General features: G+C 38.8%; 1 protein-coding gene across 3 annotated transcripts in view; it reads left to right on the top strand.

Moving 5' to 3' along the window:
* Positions 1–13,259, top strand: part of DYM (dymeclin) — a 278,143-nt gene that overhangs the window by 67,333 nt on the left and 197,551 nt on the right. For all 3 annotated transcript variants that reach the window (XM_054583619.1, XM_054583621.1, XM_054583620.1), the window contains exons 7-8: positions 5,344–5,469; positions 7,015–7,157. In XM_054583619.1, the coding sequence (XP_054439594.1) occupies positions 5,344–5,469; positions 7,015–7,157 (269 nt within the window). The remainder of the gene's footprint in view (positions 1–5,343; positions 5,470–7,014; positions 7,158–13,259) is intronic.

Here is a 13,259-nt window from a genome sequence, read left to right as displayed (position 1 = left end):
ACTTGCTCCAACAGTAGTTTGTTCTAGGACATTTTCAGCCAGATGGTGGAAAGTTCTTGGGTAATATGGCAGCCGAAGCAACACTTTGGCTTTTTAAAGTTGACTTTGTTTTGGTGATTGTGTAATGAAAATCTTCTGAAGATTGTACAAGGACATTAAACAAGAAAGATCTGTTGGCTTAAAACATTTTTCATCTCTTAAAAACCACCATACTCAGCATGGTAGATTTTTGGTTCCTTTCAAGTATTAGTCTTTCTGGCTCTTTTCCTTGATTATTTGGCACTTGATAGCCCAATTAATATATTTAAAATTTTGTTTTCATGGGAACCTAACATTGCCTTGAATTTTTTTTTTGAGCATTATAGAAAGTTACAGCAAGAAATGACATTAGACATAATTTAGCCTAATGTACTTACTTACAAATAAGAAAACTGAGACCCAGAGATGGTTGTATGTTGAAGGTAAGACAGTGAGCTTCGGAGGGACCTTAGAAGCAGGACCTAGGTTTTCCAGTTTGGGTTGATGACTTCTACAGCATCCCGCAGTGTGGTTCAGTTTTCTGTTTGCTCTTGTTTCAATATGTCATCAGATTTTAATCAATAAAAGTTCAATTTTATGACAGTCCTCTATTTTGAGTTCTTGATTAATTTAATTTTCGAATAGATGAGACATTTATATTGTTCAAAAATCCAAACACATAAAAGTGTTCATAAAATAAATGTGGTCAAAATGAGATTAGGTATTACCCTCAGACCATCTCTTGTGATGTTTCCACCGCCCCCCCCCCCCCCCCCGCCAACCAGGAAATTTCCCAGTAGAGACAACCAGTTTCAAGCAAACCAGTTTCTCTCACTCATTTTCTTTATGTCCTTCCTATTTTAAAAATTTAAATTAAACACAGGCACAGACGATAGAACAGTGATTACCAGAGTAGCCAAGGGAGGTGAGGGGAGGTAGGAGAGGTAAAGGGGTGATAAACGGCGATGGAGGGAGACTTGACTTGGGGTGGTGAGCGCACAGTGCAATATGCAGATGATGTGTTATAGAATTGTGCATCTGAAACCTATATAATTTTGTTAACCATTGTCGCCCCGATAAATTCAAGTAAAAATTTAAAAATAATAAAAGTCACTTATAATCTTATCTCCCAGGATTGCTGTTTTTTAAAAAAAATTTTTATTGTATTTTTTTCCATGACCATTTATTCCCCTTAGACCCCCCTGTTTTTTGCATATTAGCGTCTGCATGTATATTCATTCATACGATACATACTATTCTGCTATCTTTGCTCAATATTACATCATGAAGTACATATTTCAATAAAGTGTTTCAAAAGCAGATGGGATAGCTTGTTTTATAAGGCCAGCATAACCCTGATGCTAAAGCCTAATAATGGCATTACATAAAAAGAAAGCAGAAAAATGTTTTTTTAAAAATTAACAAATTGTATCAAACAATATATGAAAAGGATAATATGTCATAAGCAAGTGGGGCTTATCTCAGGTATGCAATATTATTAACACTTGAAAATCAATCAGTATAATATGTCACATTGACAAAATAAATGAGAAAAGCCATATGATGTTTCAGCCAAATGATGAAAAGCCATATGACAAAATAAATGAGAAAAGCTATATGATGTTTCAATATGTTGGCCAAATTCAGCATTCATTCATGAAGAAACCTCAGCAAGGTAGGAACAGAAGGAAACATCTACTAGGTTAAAAGTAGTTAAAGTTAAACTACTTTTAACTATGTGGTTAAAGTTAAGGGCCTTTTGATGGGGAGGCTGTCCTTTATTTTCCTAGCGGGCCCAGCCTAATCACAGAGTCCCTAAATTAAGGTCGAAGAGGAGACTGAAAGGGTGGGCCAGAGAGATGCAGAATGGGGGGTCATTCAGAGCCATTACTGGCTTTGACGATGGAGGGAGGTCTCTGTGAGTCAAAGAATGAGGCAACCTCTGAAAGCTGGGAAGTGCCGTCAGCTATAGCCAGCAAGAAAATGGGGACCTGTGTTTTACAGCCAGGAGGAGCTAAATCTGCCAGCAACCCAAACCAGCGGGAAATGGATTCTTTCCTAGAGCCTCCAGAATGGAAAGCAGGTTGCTGATACCTGAATTTTAACCCCTTAAAACCTGTACTGCAACTATAGAATGTATGGTAACAGATTTGCTATATTTGCTGTGTATAATGCGCACCCACATTTTAGCCCTAATTCCCATGTATAGTGCTCACCCTTATTTTTCCTTCAAAAATATGAGCAAGAAAGTGCACATTTTACACAGCAGAATACGGTATTCTGTTTTAAGTTACTAAGTTTGTGGTGATTTACAAATGGCAACAATATAAAAACTAATTAGACATATCCAACTTCTGAAAGCAGATAACTTTAGCATATTAAAAATTTTAAATATAAAGTTGTAAATGGCTCATTCCATTTAATATTTGTTAAGTACCTACTATTGTATGTTAAGTTCTACTAGGTACTTTCCCATAAACAGCCATTTTAGTCTGTTTAATGCATATATTTATGTTGTATGTTCAAATACAAAATGTTATTCTTATGTGTAAATATATTTTTAATGTACATAAATATATAGAATTGTGTTACAGAACTCATTCAGTGTTTTAGTTTTTCCTCTCAGAACTATTAAGATTACCTCTGATGCTGAACGGACAATTAGTCAGTTGCTGTTAAAACTGCTCCATTGTGTGCATCCGCCACATTTTACCAAGCACTTCCTCAGGAATGGACGCCTGGGCTGCCCCCGACTTTGCTCCACCACAGATAATGAACGTCTTTACACTATTTATCTGTCACTGCATAATACAGCCCCTAAAACTTAGCTGTTTAAAACGTTTCCATTTTTTAGGATCAGGAACCTGGGTACAGCATCGCTTGGTGCCTCTGACTCAAAAGTCTCATAATGTTGTAGTTGAGCTTATTGCTGGGGCCTCAGCTAGAGGGGGCCTGCTTCCTAGATTTCCCACTGGGCCTTCAGTGGGATTCAGTCGCTCGAGAGATGTTGGACTAGGGGCCTCAGCTCCCCACTGGCTGTTGACTGGAGGCCTTTGCCAGGTGGACTTTCCCATTTGTCAGCTCACAACAAGGCAGCTGGCTTCCCTTAGGTAAAACGAGTAGAAGAGTGAGAGTGTGCCCAACACAAGCCATCATCTTTTTGTAAGCTAATCTCTCAGAGTTGACATCTTATCACTTCTACTGTAAGGTCTTTGTGAGAAGCGAGTCGCAGGTTCCAGCCTACACTCCAAGGGGAGGAACCTACGCTAGGGCATGACTATTAGGAAGCAGGGATTATTGGGCCCACTTAGAGGGTGCCTTCCACAGTCCTCAGACATATTTCCTTAGGTGCATATACATATACTGGGTCATTTGTTGTTCTCTAAAATGACTTGACCGATTAGCATTTGCATCAGCAGTATGTATGTAAGGGTTTGTATATCATCATTTGCCTGCCACTGCTTTACGTTTTCCAGGGCAGAAGAGGATAACATATTGTTTTAAACTGTTTACATCTTTTGCTTTTTTTTCCCTAGTGGAGTTCTTGCCTTTTTCTTGATATTTGCAGGGATTGCTTGTAATATTCTAGATATTAGTTTCTTGTTCTTCCTTCCAGTCCATCATCTTCCTGTTAACTTTGTCCAGAGCTTTACTTGTTGAGAAAAATCTTTAATTTTGATGTAATTAAATGCCTTTGTTTTTTTGTCGTTATGGTTTGTGTTCTTCAACTTTGATTTTAAAAAGTCCTTTCTTATGCTTATGTTACAAATGTATCATTGTACATTTTCTTCTATTAACTATAGTTTTACCATTCACATCCACGTCTTTAATTCATCTGCAGTAGGTATTTGATCTAAGATAGGGACAAATCATTATTTTTCTTTATGAAATGAGCCAGTTTTCCCTAGCACCGTCTTCTATACAATTATTTTTTCTCCATTGATTTGTGGGTCTATCTTTATTATACACTGTTTCCATATATACACAGGTCTGAACTATACATTCAGTTCTCAGTTGAGTTCCATTGGTTTGATATATTTTTGTGCTGTTTTTATTACTCCAGGTGTACTGCACAGCTTGATATCTGGTAGAGGAAGTCTGTACTTTCACTCTTCATTTTCAAGATACACTTAGCTAATTGTTTATTCTTTCATAAAAATTTTAGAGTCAACTTATAAAGTTTCTGAAGAAAAATCTAATGAAAATTTTGGTTGTGATTGCACTGACTTTAAGATAATTTGCAGAGAATTTAGATCATACATTCAGAATTTAGATCATTCCATTCAGATTATTCTGTGTGGCCTTTAGAAGATCATTTCAATGGTCCTCTTGTGTTTTGTGTATTTTGCATTGTAAAGATATTTCTATCAGCAATAGCTCCTTAAGCTATGGTACAATTTATGCTTGCTTCGTTCTAGAATCAAGTCATCTTTAATAAGCCTCATATAAGTAGGTAGTACGTATTTTTTGGGGGGGGGGCTTTCCGTGGATATTTCAGTTCTGTAAAAATATTGTGGTATTATTTTGGAGTTATTACTCTTTCAGCTGTGTTGTTGAGATTCCCACTTTCCTGGTCTAACATGTTATTGGTCCCCATGATAATGGTATTTAAATTTTTGCAAAGACTGAAGATTTCTCTATGCATTTATTCCTGTGTGTGTGCTCCCTTCTTGGCCGGAATTTTGTTTCTTTTTTATTTGATCTAAGATTTGTTTCTAGAAGAGATAATGATCTTGGAAGGACAAAAGTAGTCCTTCATAAAAGAAATATGCATAATAAACAGGAATAATTTGTTTACTGTTCACACTTTGCCGAACTTGCAGAGTCGGCCTTGACAATATGGACGCTAGAGATAGAAGACCTAGGGTATTGCCAAGGTTCTCATTGTACAGTGACTGTCAGCTTGAAAAGGCGTTGTTTTCCTCCCTATATTGTGATTTCTCTTCAGTTTTACAATCTGAATATTTGTTTCTGGGTTACAATTAAACAAGGATGGACGTAAGGGCTTTAGAGTGGATCTTTAGAGTACTAGCAGTAACTGTTTCCATTATACACTAATAGACTTGTTGTTCAGTGGGAGACGGGAACTGGAAAATAAAAAAGTAATGGAATGCCTGACCCAAGTACCAGAGCTAATAACTGTGAAAGGGTTTCATATTTGTTCTTAACTTACTTTTTATGTTAAACATATTAGTATATTTTTGTAAGCCAGAAACATATTGAATATTTAGTTTTGAGTCCTCAAATGTGTAGTTTATTTAGAAAAGAGCAATATCTTAATGTTCCAAACTGATCATTATTCTGTTTTGTTTCCTATTTCTCCAGAGACATTACATATGAAATATCAGTAGAAGCTATATCAACAATGGTTGCTTTCCTTTCCTGCCAGCTCTTCCATAAGGAAGTTTTGCGACAGAGCATCAGTCACAAGTATTTGATGCAAGGTCGATGGTATGTTTCTCTTTTAAATTTGTCAAGGTTTTTAACTAAATAGCAATGGGGATGTGAAGGCCAGCATAGGGACTACAGTCAATAATATCGCAAAAACTATGTATGGTGCCAGGTGGGTACTGGAGATACTGGGAGGGCACTGTAAATTATGAGATTGTCTAAGCACTATGCTGTACCCCTGAAAATAAAATAAAATAAATAAAATAAAATATCAACTATAATTTAAAAATTCAAAAGTAAATAATAAAAAATAGATTTGTCTAGATTTTAATTGTATAAACCTATATTTTTGGTCTTGTGCTCTTACCATAGTATTGTTCCTCTGGTTGTTGTTAGCACTTCAGACCTAACACATAAGGAACCAAATTCTGTTTTTTGTCCAAACTGTCCATCGTTCCTGGTCCCTTTATCCCCCAGCATTACCTTCTACAGTGTTTCCTTTGTAGAGTTGAAACTTTGAAGTCATCTTTCTCTTCTTCCTTCTCTAGCATTCTCTCTGTCTCAGTGGTCATGCGGTCATATTTGTTCATGGAAATCATTTTCGTATCTTCCCCTTTTCACCAGGCCCATTTAACTTTTTGTAATCTGTGCCCCATTGCCATGTGTTTGGACTGCTTCTGCAGCCTCTAAACTGACTCTTCCTACTTCCATTTAGTCAACAAATTTTTATTGAGTGCTAACCATGTGCCAGGCATGTTAGGCTGGGAGGCTGAACTCTGAGCAGAAGCTTGCAGTCTTTGAGATGGGAGCAGATGAATACTAAATATACATACACATACACCTCTACCTTCTATTGACACAGTCTTTGCAGAATTTTGTAATGTAAAGCAAAGACGAATAAAGTAGCTTAGATTAAAGTTCTCAGGGAGTTGGGAGCTTTGTCTTCCTCACATCCATCTTACTACCTTGGTTGCCTTCATGGCACGCTCACTGGTAATAGGGAAAGGGCCTGAGCTATTGGCTTAAGAGTCTATTGAGAAGTTTGGTGTAGACTGCAGAAACTGATCTATCACCAGTTTTGGGGCATGTGTCCTTTTCACCTATTTTCTCTCTCTTCTCCTTATCCCATGACTTAAAAGCAAAGAGTATTAATATTTTAAAAATCTGTGTACATATGGATATATTTTTGGGTATGCATACATAAATTGAATACTTCCATTCTTAAAAAGTATAGTTTATACTATTGCTTTCTAATTCTTCCTTTTTCCTACTGATTCTACATTACTACCTCCCTTCAAGTGCCATGTACTATATTATACACTGAATTTATTATTTTCACCTGTTATACAGATTACAAATAAGTTAAGTTCAAGAGCTGATGTGATTTGACCAATGCCTTATGGCACACTAAGGAGGAAAGATGGAATTAAGTCTCAAGTGTGACCTCAAACACCATGGTCTTCACTATTAAACGACAGTGCTAGACTTTAAATTGTGCTAATTGTTTTGTTTTACTAGATTCTGTAGATCATATTTATCATTACATAAAATCAGGTGACTCTCATAAGTGTGAGTTTGATTTTCTTCTTTCTTCTTTCTGTGTAGTCTTCCATACACCAGCAAACTTGTGAAAACCTTATTGTATAACTTCATCAGACAAGAAAAGCCGCCGCCTCCAGGAGCTCACGCGCTCCCTCAGCAGTCGGAGGGCGGGGGACTGCTCTACGGGCTCGCGTCAGGAGTCGCAAGTAAGCCTGTCAGAGTGTTTTCAGCGCTTTAATGTACATAGGTTTTTGTTTAATTAGGCATAATTAATTCTGTTCCCTTGGCTGACACTACTAACAGTTTTATATTGGATCTATGCAACTGTTGAAATGCGGCATACTGGAAGTAATTTAAAATATTAATTTCTGTATTTAGTGCAGTGACTTATGAATTGAAATACATGCAAATAATAGATTGTTTACTTAAAAGGCACCATTTTTCAAGAAGAATGTTTATAAATAAATACGTATATTACATGAGTTCTAGTACAATATAAATACAGTTAAGGTCCTGGAAACTTTTTACTGCTTGTGTTTTATAAGGAAATCATTCTATTTTAGGGACGTTATTGGTTAGGATTTTACATGACTAATTGGGTATAGTTTTCTTGTTATATTCAATGTTTCATTGGTTAATGACTAATTAGTATATTTTGAAGAGTTTTGTTATAAAATCAAAAGTGGCACAAATGTGAGTTTTATTAAATTAAAAGCAAATTTTGTTAACTGAAGAAAGTCCTTTCCCACTGTGTAGTAAAGCCTCAGTCCTGCTTCACAGTGATCAGACCTCCAGACTCTAGAAGTACACAAGTACCTCTGGTTCTCCCTTTGCGGGTGCAGACGACCCGTGTCATGAGAGGTTATGTAAACTGAACTTTTACTTTATTCCAAAGGAGAAACAAAAAGTAGACTGACACTTTGATAGTTGTAAGGTCTGCATGGGTGCTCTTACTGAACGTTTTACTTAATTACATAGGGCAGAGTTCAACTCTTTGAAGACATTTCTTTCAATCCTCACTCAAGGGAGGGGGAGTGACAGGGGAAAGAGAGAGAGAGAGAGAAAGAGAGAGAAAGAAACATTGATGTGCAAGGGAAACATCAGTTGGTTGCCTCCTGTACCCATCCTGACCAGGGATCAAACCTTCAACCTAGGCAGGTGCCCTGACTGGGAATTGAACCAGCAACCTTTTTTGTGTATCGGACAATGCTCCAGCCAACTGAGCCACCTGGCCAGGACTATTTAAAAGAATTTTAAATCGAACCGAGAAGACTTCTAGTCAAGATCGCGGCATAGGTAAATGCGGTACTCCAGTTCTCCCAGAACCACAACAAAATTACTACTAAACTACAGAACAAACACCATTCAGAACCACCTGAAATCTAGATGAATGGAAGTCCTACAACTGGGGATTTAAAGAAGCCACATCAAGACTGGTAGAAGGGATGGAGACACAGAATGGGCTGGTCCCATACCCACGTGTGCTGGTTAAAAATTGGGAGAGATCTCTCAGCTGTTGAGGACCACCCTGAGGGGTGAGGGGTCCTAGCCCCATACCAGCTTCCCCAGCCTGGGGTTCTGGTGCTGGGAAGAGAAGTCTCCATAACTTCTGGCTGTAAAAACCAGCAAGGATTGTAGCTGAGTGAGACAGAGGGCTTCTTGAGTCCCAGGCAGTTCCTCTTAAAGGGCTGGCGCATGGACTTGGACTCACTCTCTCTGAGCTTCAGCACTGAGGCAGCACCTTGAAGGTTTCAGGGATATACGGGGAAGAACTGAATTATCTGACATCTAGGTGAGAACTAGGGGGGCAACTTTATGTCAGACAAAAGTGCTAGCAGAAGCCATTATTCCTTTAGAGAAACCCACCCCCCGCCCCTCCACCAAAAAAAACCCAGAACTGCCTGGTGGGCACCATGTCTGAGTCTCCATAAACCTCGCTCACACTGTTCACCTACCCTGGTGATTTGCTGAGAGCCCGCCCCACCCAGCTTGCCAGCCCACCAGGCCATTTCCTGTGGCTTTTCCATCCAAACTGCCTTGTGGAGACTTTTTAAAAATCCCTCAAAAGTTCCCAAGTTGCAAACAAGCAGTATCAGGCCTTGGTGTACCTGTAACTCTTGCCAAGTTGCCCCAGGTCTGGCATTAGCAGCAGCCGGCCTTGGTTTGCAGTTTAGCCTCTCCTGGACACCTCCAAGCCCAGCACAAGCAGCAGCCATCTGCAGATTACTCCGTAGCTTCTTCTGGGTGACCCCAGGCAGGGCACAGGCAGTGCACAGGCGGTGGCTGACCTTTCACCTGCCAGGAGGTCTCAGAGCCAGTGCACCCAGTGGACAGCTTCGGACCATACTGGATTACAGTTCTGTCACCTCCACAAGTGCCACACTCAAGGTGTGGGTTCAGTGAGCACCAAAGCCCCGCTGAAGCAAGTCCTGATCTGTAGAGTTGGCTCCTCCACAGCAGCTCTTCCACTGTAGTCAGAGCTGGATCTCACAGCCGCTTGGCCTTGTGGTCAATCCCTCCCACTGATGCCAACAGCAATCAAACGTCAGCTACAACAGGACAGTGCACATAGCCCACACAAAGACACCCCTGGAGTGCCCAGCTCAGGTGCCTCAGGGGCTGTACCACTGGGATCTGTAAGACACCTACTACATTAGGCCACTCTACCAAGTCTGGGAGATGAAGCAGCTCTATCTAATACATAGAAACAGTCTTAGGGAAGCAGCCAAAAACGCAGAGACAGAGAAACAGGTCCTAAATGAAAGAACAGGGGAAATCTTCATAAAAGGAACTAAATGAAATGGAGGTAAGCAGACTACCAGATACGAAGTTCAAAACAATGGTTATAAGGATGCTCAAGGAACTTACTTAGAACTACAACAGCATGAAAAAGGACATAGAAACCACAAAAAAGAACTAGTGAGACATGAAGGATACACGAACTGAAATGAAGACTAATTTACAGGGAATCAACAGTATAATAGTTGAAAGGTGAGAATCAAATAAATCAATTTGGAATATAAGAAGCAAAAAACACCCAATCAGAAAAGCAAAAAAGAAAAAGGAATCCAAAAAATTGAAGATAGAGTAAGAAGCCTCTGGGACAACTTCAAGTGCACCAACATTCACATCATGGGGGTGCCAGAAGGAGGAGAGAGAGAGCAAGAAATGGAAAACCCATTTGAAAAAATAATGACAGAAAACTTCCCTAACCTGGTGAAGGAAATAGACATACAAGTTTGGGAAGCACAGAGAGTGCCAAACAAGATGAACCCAAAGAGGCCCACACCAAGACATATCATAATTAGATTGCAAAAGGTTAAAGGCAAAGAGGGAATCTTAAATGCAACAAGAGAAAAGCGGTTAGTTATCTATAAGGGAGATCCCATAAGACTGTCAGTTGGTTTCTCAACAGAAACTCTGCGGTCCAGACGGGAGTGGCAAGAAATATTCAGAGTGATGAAAAGCAAGGACCTGATGAAAAACAACCAAAATTACTCTACTCAGAAAAGCTGTCATTTAGAAACAAAGGACAGAAAAAGAGCTTCCCAAACAAAAAGCTAAAGTAGTGCATCACCACTGAACCAGTACTATATGAAATATTAAAGGGTCTTATTTAAGAAGAAGAAAAAAGATCAAATTATGAACAATAAAATGACAATAAATACATACCTATCAACTGTTGAGTCTAAAAAACAGAACAACAAGCAGAACAGAAACAGACTCAGATGCAGAGAACATTTTGACGGTTGCCAGATGGTAGAGGGGGTTGGGAGGATGGTTGTAAAAGGTGAAGGGGTTAAGAAGTGCAAATTTGTTCTTACAGAATAGTCGTGGGGATGTACAGTACAGCATAGGAAATATAGCCATTAATGTTCTAATAACTGTATGGTGGTATAAGATTTATTGAGGTATCACTTAGTAAGCTGTATCGTATCTAATCACTGGGGTATACTCCTGAAACTAATATAATATTGTATCTAAACTGTAATTGAAAAATAAAAAATGATTAAATGGAAAAAATAGTAAAAATAAAAATCTAACTTTGAAAAAACTAAATGGAGCTGTGTTGCACAGCTGAGTCATGGCCGTCGCATCCTCTCCACACTCGGGGAGGAATGTCAGCAAGCTCTGAAAATGTGGTACGGTGCGGTAACCTAGTGAGATAACGAGTCTTGGGAATGATCTTTGGGTTAAAAGACCTCTCTGTTGACTTTAGGAATTGACCTGTGAACCAGCTTCCTAGATTTGCCTTCCTTTGGTTTCTTTTAATTATGAGTTGAATGACATTTGTGATTGCTCATGGCTTTGTCTTTGGTGCTGAGCAGGCTGCCTGAATGCCCGACGAGCAGAGTTTTGTTCTCTGACCTACTCCCACCTACTGCCCTCGTTGTTTCAGATGAGGGGGCTGTGCACAGCTTGCTCATTCGTGGCCATGCAGGCAGCACGGGAGTGAGTGGCTGCTTGTACCCCGCGAGAAGGCTTTGTTAATCCATTAGCATTTGCTTCTTTTATTAACTAAACTGGTATAGGTATTTAAAAGTTGAATATTTTCAAGGGAAAGTGGTGGGGGGTAGGCAGAGACAAATGTATTTGAAAAAATAAATTAATTAATTAAAAAAAAGTTGAGTATTTTGTAATACTCCAATACGGGAGATTTTTCGGAGGAGACAGTGGTCATTAACTGCTTTCTTCAAGACAATGACAAACCTTTGCAGTCTCTTTTAAGTAAACATAGTTTGAGTGTGTGTCATCACACGCAGTCTTGAAGTTACGCGTCATCAGAATGAAGTCCAGGATGGCATCATGTGTCATCAGTATCAGGTGCCAGAAAACTTGACTTATAAATTTTCAATCTGCTCTCACCTAGTTAGCAGTATATTGGAAGGAAGTCCCTTAATCGTGCTACCTCCCAGCTTCCTTCTCTTTCAAATGAGTAGGTTGGGATAGATGGCCTCTGAGATTATTTGCATATAACTTTCATTGATTCTGTGGTCTTCTCCCCCACCATTTTAAAATTTAATATTCAATTAAGGACATTAAAATACTTAGAATGTTAGTGTGCTATAGTCAAAGCACATTTTATATAGCTTTTTTCCCAAATCCTTATAAAACTGTTTATGCAAAATATAAATCATGATGGAGTAATTATTCATTATTCCACAGTATGTGACTCAAGGGATAGTGAAAAACAGTAAAAGGACATTCTCCCGAAAAGCAAAGCTGTGTATTGTGACAAATAAAATGTAAAATTGATCACATTATGTAATTTTGAATTAAGCCACATTCTAGGAAAGTCAGTCATATTGACAAAGAAAATTTGACTTCAGTTGTGTGGTCACTTTTGATGATCCTTTGGTTGGTAGTTATGGAATTTTCTTCTTTTAATATTGGCTTGAGAAAATGTGATTTGGAAGTTCCTCAATGAGAAGAAATCAGGTTGCAAAGCTAGATGCAAATTATAAACTCTTTTGGATTATATTCATTTTCATTGAGATTGAAGTTTTCCTGGATATACAAAGCATTTCCTTTCGTAGCACTGTGTGTATCGTATGTTTTACTGAAATTATTTCCTTTGAAACAGCATGCCTTATTTTGGAAAACGTTATGGTTTGGATAGTGAAGTTTTGTTGGCATGGGCAGGGGAAGAGGAGAATCCTGGGGCTAGAGCTGGCTCCGGGTGAGCAGTGAAACACGTGTCTGGGCCCTCACAGGAGTTAGGCGAGGCCTTCTCCAGTTAATTCTCGTTTTTTTCCAGATTTATTTCTAGTTATTCTATTATTTGTTTCCTAGATTCCAGCAAAAACTCTGTTACATTTTGCATATCTGACACTTCTTCATGTCTTTGCTTGGGTTGTCTCTGTAACCTAGACTCCTGCTACCTCCTCTGTATCTTTCTGACTCTCTACCCATCCATCCATCAAGCTTCATCTCAAGTACCACCTCCTCTATGAAGAATTCCTTCTCTCCCTCCTGACAAGATGTGATCTTTGCTGTGGCACTTACTCTGCTCTGTGTTACGATTATTAGTATGTAGAAGCTTCATCTCCCTTTATTGGCTCTACGTACAATACAGTAAGAGCTAACCTATTCATACCACTTCTGAGTTTACCAAGGAGCTTTTCATGCATCTCACTTTATTCTCATAGCAGTCTTGTGAAATAGATGGTTTTACTTTTTAATGTGATAGATGTAGAGATGTTTCTGGTTATTAAATTACTTGTCTAAAATCACGCAGAAAAGAGGTGAGGTTGGTTTGCACTTGTGCTTCGTTTCTTTGACTCCTGCGCTTTGCTGCCTTGTCTTCC

The sequence above is a fragment of the Pteronotus mesoamericanus genome, unplaced genomic scaffold, assembly GCF_021234165.1.
Source record: "Pteronotus mesoamericanus isolate MK-2021 breed Mesoamerican mustached bat unplaced genomic scaffold, CSHL_Meso_final contig_74, whole genome shotgun sequence".
Lineage (NCBI taxonomy): Eukaryota > Metazoa > Chordata > Mammalia > Chiroptera > Mormoopidae > Pteronotus > Pteronotus mesoamericanus.
The sequence above is the reverse complement of the archived record's forward strand: the minus strand, read 5'-3'. Positions and strand labels throughout refer to the sequence as shown.